Below are 16,337 nucleotides of genomic sequence, written 5' to 3' on the forward strand. Positions count from 1 at the left end.
TAAAATGGTTCGTAATTTCATGCTACATATTGTAAGTTTTTGCAGTGAGAGGGTGATGCAATGATTAACAATAAAATATGACATTTTTAATTTTGAAGGGAGTTAGCATGTGCTCATGGCTGAGTGGGCTGCAGTGGGGGGTGTGGGAAGCTGGAAGTTGACAGCAGGCCAAAGACGTGTCTTAGATAAAGACAATGTTTTCAGCATGAACAACCAGGGACTATATCAAATAGAAGCAGCACTCAATGTCAAATTATGCTGCATAATGAATAAATAAGGGTAGCCTGAAACACATGCCAGTGTCCTGACTATAGTGACAAATCAGGAATATGAAAGACATAAAAAAGACAGCAATGAATATTCAAGAAGAACTGTCTGACATAAGAAAGCAGGGGAAGAAGATTTTGAGAAGCATGCCAAAAAATTTTGAATGAGCCCTCAGGTACCATGAAAAGGCTTCAGCAATTGGCTAATATCAGGGAATAAATGCAGGTCATGGGTGTGGCTAAAGACATCAAGAGACACAGTGACAGAGCGAGACAGAGAGAGAGAAAACAGGCAGAGAGAAACAGAGAGGGTGGGACAATATGAACATGTAGAAAATAAACAAGGTTGTCTAAACCCTTAATAAAATTCAACATAATTTGTCTGCTGCTGACTTGCCTTAAATTCTGAGATATAACAGTAACAAAGATATTTCCTTTATTTTGATTTTTTATTTATACACACACTATTCTAATTTTTTCCTAGTAATTTTTATGTAATTATACAACTAAGTTCAATACCTTCCTGATTTCTTTTTATTTTTAGTTCAGTTTAAAGTACAAGCATTACTACATTGATCAAATTTTCATTCCTCATGCAATAGCAGTTTTGTGGATTATAAGACTGGTTCCATCTCTAAAGCACCTGTTTTCCCTTTTAGAAGGTTTTTAAATTTGTTTTTAAAATACAGGACAGCCTCTTTTGCTCTATCCTCTTGGCTCCCTCCCAATCCTTCATCCATCCCAAGTTTCACACATCCAAATCTGCTGCTGCTGGTCACCTAGCAACACAGCAGCTTGCATGATGGTACAGGTCACAGGATCCCAGGAAAGAGAGTGTTAAGGCATTCCTCTTGTTCCTTCCATCGCAAATATGTCATTTGGTTCTGTTCCTTCCTGTCTACCCATGCTGCTTCCACCTAATTCTGTCCCTTCTCTTCTCTTGTACCCAGTCTACTGGGCCTTGCTTATGGCTCCCCCATCTACTCCATCCTCCACAGAGTGAACTTTCTCATCCTGGTTTTGTAATCTCCAGGTTTAAAATGCTTCCTTCTTTTTGAATGCTTTATGGAAAAGTATGGCAGACAATATCCTTCCCATTGATTCTTCCCCCTGATGCCTAAGGCTTCAGTTACACTGAACACAGTGTTCACTTCCATGACTGGGTTTTCCCAACTTAGTTAAGCACCACCTCCCCTGTGAAGTCTTCCTTGCTCCCTGCAGGCACAGTTAGTGGCTCATTCCTCTGCAGCACTTTGTATCTAGTGCTTAGCAGGCTGCATCTTAATTATTTCTATTTCTGTTTCCAACAGGACATTGCCTTCATTGAGGCCAAGGATGCTTTCCAGTCCATTGAGGCACCTTTGTTAGTGCCTAGCTCAGAACTCCATAAAGACTTTTGAATGAATGAGTGTTGACTGAATGAATGAGCTAATGACTAAATACTGCAGAGCAGGAACGAAGAATGAAGTGAGAAAAACTGCCATACTTTTGACTGAAAGAGATTACTTTGACATTTAAGAAAGCAGTTCCAGTAAAGTGATGAGAACAGAAGCAAAAAATCAAACCAGGACAAAACAACTCCCCTACCCCAACCCACAAACAAACAAACAAACCCAGGGGGTTAGTGAGGAAGATGAGAAGGAAATAGAAGTTACTAGTTCATACTATATAATAGAGATTTGATTTACAGCAGTGAGGATTGATACAATCTTTCCAGATCATGGAAGAATATGCCCTACTAAAAAAGGAAGGGAAGAAATCTGAGGAGAAACTGCAGCAGTCAAAATGGCAGCTGCTAAATTCCAATAATTCTACCTTGGCAATATCTGTGAACTCTCTCATCTGAAGGTTTCTCATCTGAAAGCTTCTTCCAATCTCCAGGCATGAATCCGCAGTTCCACTCACTGCTACTGCCACAGTTGAATTCCAAAGATCCTCTAGCTTTTAGTAGATATTGACCCTCTTTCATTTACACAGTCCACATTATACACCTAATGTCCAGTTTTTATTGTGCCTACTGTTTGCTCAAAACCCTACAAGAAGATTTCACTACTTACTGACTGAAGTGTGTATTTCTTATTCTTACGCTCAGGGCTTTATCAGCTGACCCTTCAGCCACAATTTAAGGTGTACAAATCAACTTGTTTTCCAACCTCAATGCCATTCCTTCTGCCTTTCCCTCTCTCTGAATTACCCTTCCTTCCTAGTCTCAGAGCTTATCCAGCCTCTAGCACACTTTAAGGCTCAGCTAAATGTCACTTTTTCTATATCATTTTCCTGACTCCGCCATCTGGAAGCATTCTCCTCTGCCTCAGACACCCATAGCATTTAATTTGTACCTTCTGGTAAATTTCTCTTTGTACCTTATGTTTTGGGTATCATTTTTACCCATTAACCTACTGGTTTCTTGATCAGGGTTTATATCTGGCTCATCTTTGTATTAATATCTCAATGGTTTTGCTCATATACACAGCATAAATAGTAAAGCAGAAACTATAAGACTGGATGTTTTAATACAACCAAACTGTCATTTTTTAATGCAGGATTGAGGCAAATGAAAATGAATGAACAAATTTAAATATGTCCACAATTTCTTTCAAGAACCCTCTGGAGGTACTGTTCTAGAACACTATGGTGATTATCAATGTAGTTTGTGAAATATTTGAGTGAGATAACTGACTTCAAAAATATAAGAATCAAAGATGGCTAAATACTGGTAAGGCTTCCATATAATAGATTTAGCTATACTCTTGTTGTGTTGCTTTATTTTTAGCAGATTATATTTAAAAGCCTAATACGAATGACATTATCATTGCTACAAGGAAAATGAAGAAATTTCACAGGATTATCATGGGACATAGAATAGAATAAAAACAGTTTTTAACAGCCATAATAAATACAGAAAACAGCAAAGGGACAATGATTTCTGAAACTCATCAGAAAAACAAAATATATGAATTCCACTAGTAAATGGTGTGCATGCTTAGTAAATTTCTCTTTCTTATGCTTGTGTGATTCTAAGAATTATTGATTTTTTTGGTTTCTATTACAGAATGGATATAAAATTGGGCACCTTTTCAATATTTTAGATTATATATGGTGTTGCTTTAATTTTTATATTCCATTAACTTTCTTGGAACATTTATTTTTAAAATATCTTTAGGGTTTGCCAATTACAAAAGAAAGAAACTAAGTTTTATGTTTTCTCACTTCTGTTCTATACCTTTCTATATAACTTTTCTTAGAGTTCCACTATTCCCATTTTTAAACTTGTAAAAGCAAATTCAACAGTTTTCTTAAATATTTTAATCACACAAGCTGAATCTTCCAGGAAGCAAAATATGAACTATGCTATCAGCAACAAGAAGTTTTCACTGCAAAGAAATTATGGATACTATGAAATTTCCGTTCTGGAAATAAACAGAGTTAAAATAAGGTTGCTGGGTTTTCCCAGAAAACCTCTAACAAGGAATATATATGATATATCATTTTTTCGATACCTGTGGCTATAATCTTCAAGGCCCAATTCCAGACCAGGATGTGGTGGTGGGGAAGGTGGTACTTCACTCTCGGCCCATCCATCATTGAGAAGTAAAAGCTCTATAAACAAAGAACAAATACAGCTGTAGAAACGGGACGCAGAAGCGCTCAGTTCTTGGTTTAGTTTCAGTCCATCTCACAGACACAATTTTAACAAACACAAAAACAAGCCTTGAAATAAATAAGACCACGAATGGAACAGGATTTGCATGAGAGCTACTAATGCAGCCTGTAAGAGGAAATGTAAGCCTGATAATATGGTTTTACTCTGGTGACCTGCTCGCAACCCCTGGCAAGTCAAGGCTATGCGTCTTCACTTACCTTTTCCACCTAAGAAATGCTGACTGACACATACTCATTACCTGTGATTTGTAGAAGATTAATAAAGCCATCTCTTTTATGTGCTAACGTTTTTGTAAACAAGACTACACTCTGGATTATATGGTGATTTAAGCATTTGCCTCTGGCAAAATATTTAAAAAATGAGATGAAGAAGATCTACTTATCATTTAGAAATAGTAGGGGAGAAAACACTCTTTTTGCATCTGTGCTATAACACAAACACCTGGGTTTGAGGTCTTGTAAGCAAGACTAGGGTTTCCTGGTTTTCCACCTACAAAAAATGTATACTTTGTCAGTCAAATCCCTGTTGGAAAAAAAAAAAATGACATGTAAACTGAAAACTACCACAATTTATAACAAGTAAGGTTTTGAGAGCTTATTTTGTACCAAGCACCGTGCTAAGCATTATGTGCATTATGACTCTTAATGTTCACAACAAATAATAATTTTAATTAACCTATGAAGAGCATTATATAGCATCCTAAGACTATGGGTTGTGAAACAAGACTGCTGTGTTTCAGTTCTGGCTCCTATTTCTCTGTGATTTGCGGCAATTTTCTCAAATTTTCTAAGCTTTTAGTTTCTTTTTTTTTTTGACCAGCTCAGGTCTTTCCTGGGCATGGGCACATCCTTGCATATGCATGACCTTACAGATTCCCAGGAATGTGTCAGAGCTGTTCAACACTCCCTGTGGATATCCCATTCATCAAATTTTTCTTAAAAGTTTCTTGGTCAGCCTCTTGTTTGGATCAACTGGTACTACTGCCTCAGGCAGCAATGATGCTATACATTTGGCATTGATTTCAGCCAACACTCTGAGGATGATACAGCTTTTAAAAAAAAATTAAAACTTTATTCCTTTTTAAAAAATTTACAAAAAGTCCTGTATCAGTGTGAAAGTCTGAAATCCTTATCTCCTATAAAAAAAAGTTTTCTGAATTTTGTTGAGTGTATCACATACAGTCTTAATGGCTACCTCACATCTGTGCTTGTGAATATTGACACTGTACCCCTAGTTATTACATCATTGATGGCCAAATAGTCTTTCTTTTAATCACCACCTTTTTCACTGCTGTTTGTTTTGCAGAATCCATCCTGCCAGGACCAGGTCAGAAAAAAAAGGGCAAAAGAGATTGTGATTTCAGACCAGAGGTCAGCAAATTTACGCCCTAGACCAAATCAGATTCTATTGGAACACAGTCAAGTCCACTCATTTATGTAATGCCTATGGTTGCTTTCACACTGAAACAACAAATATGAATAGTTGTGACAAACGGTCTATGGTCTAAAAAGCTTAAAATATTTACTATTTATCTCTTTACAGAAAAAGTTTGCTGACCCCTGCTTTAGACTATTCTAATAATAGCAGTGCATTCATCTTTGCACCCCTCCCAGTATATCCTGCACAATGGAGGTGTTCAATAATCATTAGTTAAATTGGAAAGTATAATTCAGTCACTGATAACCACTCCAGCGGCAGTGCCTTATGTACAATAGAGGGGTGACTATGTGCTGCAGCTGAGGAGTGTCTGCATTAGAAACAATTATATCATGTGTCTCTTCAAAGGATCCCAGAGAACATGGACCCAGTGGGACAGGGCACGGATCCCAAACATTTGATTTGAGGTGGGGGATGAAGGCCTAAAGGAGAGCTTGGTGGGTGATCCTAGACAGACCTGTGGGCAATGGGTAACTGAGGCACAGGCTGGGGTGGGCTTGACCTGAAAGAGGAGTAAAAGCAGAAGAGCACAAAAGAGGAGATGAAAGCAATGAAAGGAGAGGTAATAACAAACCAGGAGCAAACTGCACCTAGGCTATTACTTGACCTGGGGTGAGATCTGCTAGCAAGATTCCTAGAAAATACAGTGTTGATGTACTTTATTAGTATTCAAGTGCTTAACAGCATTTTATAGTAAACCCCTGGGACACAGCTTCCATCCTTATTACCATCTCAGAGTACCAGGCTTCCTTCACTATGGGCATTGCTAGCAAATCTCTAACACAAATGTGAATTTTCTGGTGTTAACGATTTCTACAAATGTTAGTTCTAAAAATGCCTTTTCTGTGTAAAAGCTTGACAGGAATAAAAAAACAACAACAGGGATCTGTGGGTAGTATGCAATATTATTACAAAAATAGATGGTACATAGCCTATCAACACAAGAATTTTAAATATACAAAGGAAGGAAAAAAGAGAAGAAAAAAAGTTAATGTTTTGGCTGTGGCAGCCCTCTCCTCACTAAATATTAAGTTAATCTTGTTTTTCTAAAGGAGGTCCCTTAAAAAAATTGGTAGTACTGATGAGTCAAAACTCACTCTGGTTTCATTGGGCTAACAGGGCATGTTAGCAGAGTATATTGGTATGAAACTCAGAAAGTCTCACTGACTTCAAAAATTTTAAATGTTACCAATATTACAAAGAGGTTAGAGATTAGTCAGAAGATAGTGCAATAAGGAGCTCCACGGCTCAGTCCTTTCACCAAGGCAACTATTAAACATGGACGAACTATATGAAACAGGTATTCTGAAATGCCAGAGGCCAGAGGAACATAGTATGGCATCCAAGGAGAAGCAGCGGGAAGAGAATGAGGAACAAAGGTAGAGAACAGTGAGTTGCTCTCTTTGTGCAGCAGCTGCCAGTGCCCATACCCCACTCTAATGGTAGGTTGCCACAGGGTCCAGTCCCTGGCTTGCTTGCTGGTGACAGAAAGCGACTTAGAATCCTATTCATCAAGAGCAGGGCCAAGGTATGGCTGATCACTAACCAAAGCTTTTGATTAGCAAATTCCAATCATAGGGTCCTGGCTCTGAGCTATTGTTTCAACCTGCCCTAGACAAAGTCAGTAGCAGTCATTTTTTTCATTCCCACCTGAGACACAGGAGGAGGCAGTGGATATTTAAAAACATAGTGTTTCCTTGGGGCTGTGAGTGCTAGTTAATTGGGGGTGGGGTGTACAGGCCAGAAAAGCTTGGGATCTGTTAAGGAAGTACCCTTTCTGATCCCCTTCCCAGGGTACTTTGAAGCCAGTCTGCACCCCCTTTGTGGGTACCTAACATTGCTTTGGCTGGGAAAGACTAACTTGGAAAAGTCTCTTCTGGGGTGACCCTCCTCCTAGAATTTGCCCTATAAGCAAAAGCAGCTAAAGACAATGAAAGGAATGTTAAAAAAAAAAAAAAAGAGAGAGAGAGAGACAAAGCAAAAACAAACAGAACATATCAAGTTTCCCAGAAAAGGAACAAAGGAAAGAAAGTTTTCTCCTGGAGGTGCAACAAGTTCACAAAAAGTACAATCTTAAAAATTAAACCATATATCCAGAGCAAGAATCAGATTAAGAGAGTTGAAGAACTCTGATCAGTTAAATGCAGTCTATTCTAAAGGACTAGATTAAGGTAGTCTAAACAGAAAAGAAGAGCCTTAACACAAAGCCAATTAACAATAAATCCCCAGGCAAGTGAGAGAAATTGACCTTCAGAGTAAACTCCTCAAGATAATCAGATACCTAAACACTGGCAGAAAAGTACAAGCCATACTAAGAAACAGGAAGATATGGCCTAGTCAAGGGAACAAATGAAAATTTCAAAGGAGGCACAGAATTTGGAACAATTTATCAAAGAAGTTCAATAAAATCTCCTAAATCAATTCAAGGAAATGAAGGAAAATATGGATAAAAAGATAAAGGATAATAAGAAGACAAGGTATGAGCATAAGGGATTTTAAAAGATAAATAGGAAAATAACAAAAATCATGGGGATGGAAGGAACAATAGAAGAGATTAAAAATATATTAGAGGCATATGATAGCAGATTTGAACTGGCAGAAGAAAGAATAAATGAACTAGATGACAGGACAATTGAAATCTTACAGATAGAAAAACACATACAGAAAAGAAGAGAAAAAAATATAGAGAGTGGTAGTTCAGGGATTTGAGTGATGGCACAAAGCCCACAAACTTAGGTGTCATGAATGTCCTGGAAGGAGAGGAGAAGGGAAAGGGGCAGAAAGAATATTTGAGGAAATAATGGCCAAAAATTTCCCAACTCCTACATAGGATATAAATATCCATGTCCAAAAAGCACAACATACTCCATACAAAATAAATCCTAATAGACCTACTCTAAGACACATACTAATCAGAATGTCAAATGCCAAAGATAAAGACAGAATTCTGAAAGCAGCAAGAAAAATAACAGTTCATCACATACAAGGGATTCACAAATAAGACTAAATGACAATTTCTCACTGGAAACCATGAAGGAAAGAAGGAAGTGGTATGATATATTTAAGATACAGAAAGAGAAAAACTACCAGACAAAAATTCTTTATATGGCAAATCTGTTTTTCAAAAATGAAAGAGAATGAAAATATTCACAGATGAACATAAACAGAGATAGTTTGTCCACAAGAGACTTGCCCTACAAGAAATACTAAAGGGTACTCTACAGGTTGAAAGGAAAAAAAGATAGGAGAGAGTGGCTTTAAGTATTACCAAAAAACGAAGATTATAAGTAAGGGCAAAAAGAAGGGTAAAAGAGAGAGACCAAAAAAAAAAAAAAGAAATAAAAAAAAAGGATAAAATGGCTGAAGTACTGAAATGAGTACTGCCTTTACAATAATAACACTGAATGTTAATGGATAAAACTCTCACATCAAAAGACACAGATTGGAAGACTGGGCAAAAAATCATGATCAAACTACATGCTGTTTACAAGAGACTCACCTTAGACCAAAAGACAAAATAGGTTGAAAATGAAAGGTTGGAAGAAGATATTCCATACAAACAGTAATTAAAAAAGAGTTGGGGCAGCTATACTAATATTGGGTAAAATAGGCTTTATATGAAAAACTGTTAAAAGAGACAATGAAGGACTCTATGTACTAATAAAAGGGGCAATTACCCAAGAAGAAATAACAATGATATATACTTATGCACCCCAAGTGCCACTGACCAGTCAATAGATAAACAAAATGTGACCTCTTCACAATAGGATATATTATTCAGTCATATAAAGGAATGGAGTCCTGATGCATGAGACAACATGGATGAACCTTGAGGACATCATGATGAGTGAAATAAACCAGACACAAAAGGACAAATATTTTATGATCCATTATGAACTAATTATAATAAGCAAGCTCATAGAGGTAGAGTCTAGAAAACAGGCTACCAGGGGATAGACTGGGGTTAGAGAGTAGGTGTTCAGATTTTCTGTTTAGGGTGATAATAAAGTTTTAGAAATGGATGGTGGTGATGATAGCTCATCATTGTGAGTGCAATCAACAGCATGAGCTATATAGTTGAAGAGGTTAATAGGGGAACTTTAAAATGTATATATTTCCAGAATAAAAATTTAAAAGATAAAACACAGGCTGTTACAACACAGTGAACCCTATTGCAGATAAGGGACTATAGTTATAGTACAAGTTCTTTCATGAATTATAACAAATGTACAATATCAAACGAGGTGTTAATATTAATAATAGGGTGGTATATGGGGGAATAAACATAATGTAAATAATGGACAATAGATATAACTACTTTAAAGAGCTTTCATCAACTGGAAAAAAGTATTATTTTAAAAAAATAGTACAATTTTTAAAATGTGCTATCATCAACTTACAAATGCTCCACTTCGAAGTAAAGGTGTTAGTGGTGGGGTGATGTATGGGAATCTGCGTGTTATGCACAGTTTGTAAAATCACAATTTCTCAAAAAAAAAAAAGAATTACAAAGTGGTGATGGTCATTATACTTCTCTACAACACCATGATTATAAGTTTTGACATTATTTGTCTCTAAGTCAATAGGCTTATATAGAACAGTAAAAGAATTTCATCTATTGTCTTCTAACAGTATTAAATGGTTCTATGCTTTCATAGGCCTATTCTTAAAATTTGGTATTATATGATGGATTTGCAATTAAATAACAGCAACAGATTTTTCTTTGTTTTAAATAATGCAAAATGGCAGTCATTTCTTGAAAGAACTGGATTTTTGATACCTTGGAAAAGCAAGGTGGGGGCAGGATGTGAAACAGGAACATTGAAAGTTTCTGATCTGCATGGATTTTCACTGATGCTCTTAGTGGATTATACTATTAAAACATTTTTTTTCTGAGTATATTCTTATACTTTAGTTATCTAGTGTCATTATTTAAGCCTCTGCCATCCTTTCTGGAGATATTATCCCATTTCCTTGAGTATCTAAGCTTTAAAAATATGTAGTATGTGTATCACCTCAGCATCCATAATTTTTAGGTGTTGAAAATGAAGCAAGGGAAATGAATGTGGCTCAAGTGATAAGTCCTCTGCCTACCATACGGGAGGATCTGGGATCGATACCCGGGGCCTCCTGGTGAAAAAGAAGAAGAGAAAGCAAGTCTGCATGGCAAGCCAGTGCCCCTGTGGCAAGCTGAGTGCCCGCACAGTGAGCCCAGTGCTCACATGGTGAGCTGCGTGCCCACATGGCAAGCTGAGTGCACATGTGGTGAGCCGAGTGCCTGTACAGTAAGCCAAGTGCCCATGTGAGTGCCTGCATGGTGAGCTGAGTGCCCATGAGTGCTCATGTAGTGAGCCAGTGCCCATGCAGTAAGCCAGTGACCACATGGTGAGGCGAGTACACAGGTGGCAAGCCAAGTGCCCATGTGGTGAGCTAGTGCCCATGCAGTGAGTTGTGTCCATGCAAGTGAGTCATGCAGCAAGATGATGACGCAACAAAAGAGAGACGAAGGGGAGAGTCAAGGTGAAGTGCAGCAGAGACCAGGGACTGAGGTGGCGCAATTGACAGGGAACCTCTCTCCACATCAGAGGTCCCCAGGATCAAATCTTGGTGAATCCTAGAGGAGAAAGACCAGAAGAGAAGACAAAAAGAGAAATAGATACAGAAGCAAATGGACATAGCAAAAACAACAAAGGTGGGAGAGGGAAAGAGGAAGAGAAAAAGCAAAAAAAAACTAAAAAAAAAAAAAAAGAAAAGAAAATGATACAAGACAGGAGTAACTTACTCCTATCTCCTTTGGAAGTCATTGGTCTAATTAGGAATAAAACTCTGACTAGGATTGTCACGGAACCATATTTTGCTTGAGAAGTAAATGCCAAATTGTTTAAAGGCTAGATATTTTAATACAGATGTCAATGTTTTTGAGCAAATAACAGACATGGTAGAGAGAAGGCTGTTATTTTCTTTAGAAAACATCATGTTCCTTCCCCAGACTATCTTGCTCTTGTGATGTAAGACCTCAGAAGGAGATCTTGTTCTGTCAAAAGAATGTTTAATTTCATTAGGAAGACAAGAAAAGCCATACGAAGCTTTTTTTTTGGGTTGCTTTATTTTTAAAAAATCTGGATATTAGGTAAAGTCAGCTTTTAAATGATGTTCTCAATATAAGGTGTAAGGACTTCAAGAGCCTCAAGAGACCAATATAGGGCAATACCCATGCTGTGGTTTAGGGGAGGGACTGGAGTCAAAGAGACATGAGCTGAATCCAGGCTTTGCATGTATCAAGTATATGGTCTCGGGTCAATTTTTAACTTTTCTGATGTTCTATTTCTCGTTGTAAAGTGAGGATCATATTACGTACATCGAGTGTGCATGTCAATTGCTTAGCACATATCTGACAGACAGTAGGCTCTTAAAAAGTGGTGACATTTGTTGGTACTAAGCTCACTAAAATGGAGGAATTCAGAGGGAAAAAACAACGTCCCTTCAGATGAACTGATTAGTTCAGAGCAAACTCAGATTTACAAATCCATTCTGAAGGTATAATATCAGAGTTTAGAAATTGTTCCCATGTAGTTACACTCCAATAGCATTTAGAATGTTCAAAAGTTAGGGAATGACAACATCACACAGTACCTCCATTCAACAGAATATCATGCAACCACCAAAAATGATGCTGTAAATGAATCTTCAATGACATAGTAAGATGTTCCTAATGTGCTATTAATTTTTAAAAGTAGTTACTTAAATATTATATACTCTACACTTCTAATTTTATAGAACACACACATAGGCACATATTTACATGAAAAAGACTTGAAAGAGATACATAAAAATGCTATTGGTTAGTATCAGAGATAGAAGTATGGGTAATAGTACATCTTCTTTTTATTGCTTTCCTCTAAAATTTCTACAATGAATATGTAATACTTATGCTATATAAAAATGAAAGTTACTAAAGAAAAGAGATACAGAGGAATAAAACCATTTTCTTGGTGATCTAAAGTAAAAATTTTGAAAAACAAAATAAGAAAAGTCAGATTTTATACATCTAGAGTTCTACTAGAAAAATAATCTGTGCCAGAGAATAAGCGAAAGTATAGTAAGTTGATGGCAAAAGCATTCCAATTCTAAGATATTTACTATACTCATATAACCACTCAATGATTTAATAGTAGTCCACACATTTTTTTAAGTTTAATAGTAAATTTATTTTTAGTAATTTCCAATGTTTAAAATATCTTATAAAAAATATCAGTTTGCCAATTCTGATTCCCTAGTCATGGTTTGTTTTCTCCATAACCCTCTATGTTTGGGGCAGCAAGCACAGAAACTGTCACCGAAACTGGAAGCCTTGCCAGGTATCTGATTCACAACTTCTGAGTCAGCTCTCCCACCCATCTCTCAATATTCATGATTACTCAGAGTAACAATCTCTGCACTTAGTCTGACTCCTTTTTATTCCATATATATATATGGGGGCTTTCTCACTCCATTTGCCATGGAGGAGGATAGACAGCTTCTCACCTTTCTGTTTATCTTGAGGACTGTACATGCCAAAAGGCTGCAGTGTACTACTGCCATTTCTCCTGGAGATGGTTACAGAGTTTTGACAGTTCTCTACGCACGGCTTGGAAAACACCCCACACTCGGCAGGCTCCTTTGGTATGAAAAGAAAAATTACATTCAGTTTTTTAATATATCCCAACTTGTTCAAATGGAGCAAAGCTAAAGAATGATCCATTTCTTAATAGTTTTTCAAGAGTCTATTGCACATAATTTCTCAATGGTGGAAAGTCAAAATGACCCTATCAATCAGTTAAAACGACTTTGAACATGAAATAAAAAATACTGACAATGGGGTCCTGAGGATTAGGGGTGCTAGTAGCCAACACAAATGGGATTAACTTTATTATTCTTCTCCCCACTTAAAAACTGGCTCCTTTCAAATTGTCTTCCATCTGGGAGTACAGCTTGTGGCAGTGTCAACACAAGAATAGTCAATGCCAAGGGTGTTTCTCTGCCATCCAGCTGGTCCCTCTCCCCCTCTCTGTGATTAAGTGCAGAGGCTCCAGGACTAGTCCGACCCCAACCCAGTTTGCCCGTGAAGAGCTGTGAGTGAAACTCACTGCAGACATGAGGTCTTCTGGCCTGAAGCCCAAACAAACTGCAGCGACACTGCCAGGCAGTTGTTCTCCTGAGAGTTCTTCTTTCCCCACCATGTTTCCCCCTCCTGTTTTGATGTTGACAGTCTGCAAACGTATTCACACTTCACTTAAAACTGTTGCTTTCAGAATAACACTTCCTAAGCCAGGTTCCACAGGTGCTGCGGAGGTAATAGGAGGAGGCTGATCAGAGAGAACTTCAGGTGGATGGAGGCACCTGCTCACATTATTTGTCTCCCAGATTTCAAGGAAGTAATTTGAAAACCACCTCACAGCTGTTCCCTTGACCATTTGAGGGGAAGATGGCATAAACAGAAACACAGATCTGATCCCCAAAGCACTTTTCTTCTGAGAAAAGCATTTGGCTCAAACAATGCATTTGATTTATTCTTTCCTCTCTTCTTTAGTTACAAAAACGCGGGATCCTGCAAGTTAAACAAAAATTTTAAAGATTCAAATTATGCCTACTTAATAGTTGGGCCATTTTCAGGGGCAGGGGTCCCTTTAGTTTTAGGTTCATAACACTTTACCCACATCCAATGTATTTACCCTTTGCCCCTGTGCTATTAGCCAAACCGCGCCTGGCACAGAGGCAAGACACTACTAAATTAAATCAGGAGCCCTGGCAGGCAGGAGAGGTAGGATTTGCCTTGCACAGCCTTGTGCTTTGAATTAACAACAACAAGAATACAATTTTTTTCCTTCTTTTCCAGCTCTTTGATAAATGACACAATCGATATCCCAACAACTGATCAGTAACCAGCCTAATTAAAGTATTCAGCCTGTAAAATAGAGCTGTCGGGGAGCCCTCCATTAGTGTCCCAGCCAATAAAAAATATAATGGATTTTTAAACATATTCTGCTTCTACCCAGATGAGCTGTAGCAGGGAGGGAAATGTTTTGGGGAAGGTTAAAAAAAAAAAACAAAAAAAACCCAGGTCATAACCCATTTTTTAATACCAAGTCTCTAGGCTCAAATGGAATTACAATTGAACCTTAAGCTTGTCCTTTGAAGAAATGTTTCTGTTTAAAATGATTTTGATTCAATCAAGGGCTCATTACATATTCTTCACGAAGTCCTCATCAAAACTGTTTATGTATTTTGTACATACGGATAACATGGAAAAGAACCCCACAACTGTATATTTTTACCTTTCTTAAGTAACTTCTTCAATTTTTTATATCAATATAATGTTCAAGTAGCCATTTTGGTATTCTTGCCAAATCTAACTAATTGATTTGCCTGGATGTATAAGCAGTGCAGAGACATTTTTCTTGGTTATAGATGCTTTTTTATTATATCTGAGGGTGACTGTTGTTCCACATAAGAATACACTAAAAACATGAGCATACAACAATGCTTTGACACGGTGAAACAGAGATTTGGAAACAGATTTTTTTGTTCAATTTAATAATGATAAATTGTACATTAGGCTTTTGTCTTTATGAGAAAAATGCTCTTTAATTTCCATGGACAGCACAGAGATTTTCAATGGCTGAGAGTCAAGTGCCTGCTCATCCCCAAAAGAAAGCATGAAAACATTAGGGAAACTAAAAACATCTTGTTTAAATGTCCTCACAAAAATTGTGTTTTGCCCCATTTATTTTTTCTGACCAATTTCCTATTGAGCTATATTAACAAGACACTTCTGAGGATGGACATCAAATTGTACTTAACTTTCTCCTGATGGAATCAATTGTCCACCCAGCCCAGAGTGTGAGTATTAAGATGAAAACATCTGCAGTAAAGGAGAATGCAAATGTGGAATATACCGAAGTTTGATGAACCAAAATATATAACACCTATCTACTAGGCATTCGTACATATTTTAGAGAAATTAATAAAATTAGGGAAGACGAAAGGTGGGGGAGATAGCAACTCTTCTGAGAATCATATTCGTTTTTTTCTTTTCTTTTCTACGTTTGCCACCTGCATGGGTATTATACAGTAGAGCAGTGACTTTCACATTTCTCTATTAGTTGAGATAATTTTGTTCAAAGAAAACTTAAGGAAGATTTAATATATGATGCACAAAAGGACTGTTTCAGGGGCCCATGGGTCACCTTACACACCTTTCCCCACTGAACGGGTTCCATGGAGTTCTCAAGTTCCAGACCAAGAACCCCATTAAACCAGAAAGCAGCTAATTCTCTCACAATAGGAAGCAGCAGATAAGGGCTTTATAACTATGCACAGAAGTAACCCCCATTAAATATTCATGGAAGACTCTCACTTAAGCAGAAGCAAATGTTGAAAACTACCTTAGTTCATTTATATATATAGTTTCCAGTAATTGGCCAATTTGCATTTATTTAACAGCCACAGGTTTCTGTACAGAAGACTATAAAGTTATGTTACTCCTTTCCCATGGCTGCTAATATAACAAGGTTTATAGTTTTTAGGTAAGATACAGCTTATAATTTCTCTACTTAAGTTTACCCTTTCAGATGAAGTAGGTCTCAGTACAACTTTTATTTATTTATTTTATTTAATAACTACCTACTATGTGCTGGAAAATGAAGATGCATTAAGGGATAAAACAGACAACAATGCCTGGTCATCTCTACTGAACCCTAAACTATGTAGTTAAATAACTAAGACCTGGCAACCCTGGGATTTTAGCCCAAGAAATTGCAATCCCAAACTCCAGAGCCCAAGGTTTTTAAAAATATTTTTTGATACAAAACAACAGAAATAATTTCTTCTTCTTCTCTCTCATGTTTGGGGGCTGACTGCACTCAGCTAGGCAGTTCTTGGTTGTAGGCTGGGGCTGGAGTCATCTCATAGGCTTGCTCACTCACATGCCT

The 16,337-nt window shown here is 37.3% G+C and overlaps 1 protein-coding gene across 6 annotated transcripts in view; it reads right to left on the minus strand.

The window, feature by feature from the left end:
• Window positions 1–16,337, minus strand: part of PARD3B (par-3 family cell polarity regulator beta) — a 1,119,500-nt gene that overhangs the window by 422,004 nt on the left and 681,159 nt on the right. For all 6 annotated transcript variants that reach the window (XM_058300305.2, XM_058300306.2, XM_058300307.2 and 3 more), the window contains exons 13-14: window positions 12,892–13,024; window positions 3,767–3,866 (exon numbers count right to left, since the gene is read on the minus strand). In XM_058300305.2, coding sequence (XP_058156288.1) covers window positions 3,767–3,866; window positions 12,892–13,024 — 233 coding nt within the window. The remainder of the gene's footprint in view (window positions 1–3,766; window positions 3,867–12,891; window positions 13,025–16,337) is intronic.

The sequence above is a fragment of the Dasypus novemcinctus genome, chromosome 7, assembly GCF_030445035.2.
Source record: "Dasypus novemcinctus isolate mDasNov1 chromosome 7, mDasNov1.1.hap2, whole genome shotgun sequence".
Lineage (NCBI taxonomy): Eukaryota > Metazoa > Chordata > Mammalia > Cingulata > Dasypodidae > Dasypus > Dasypus novemcinctus.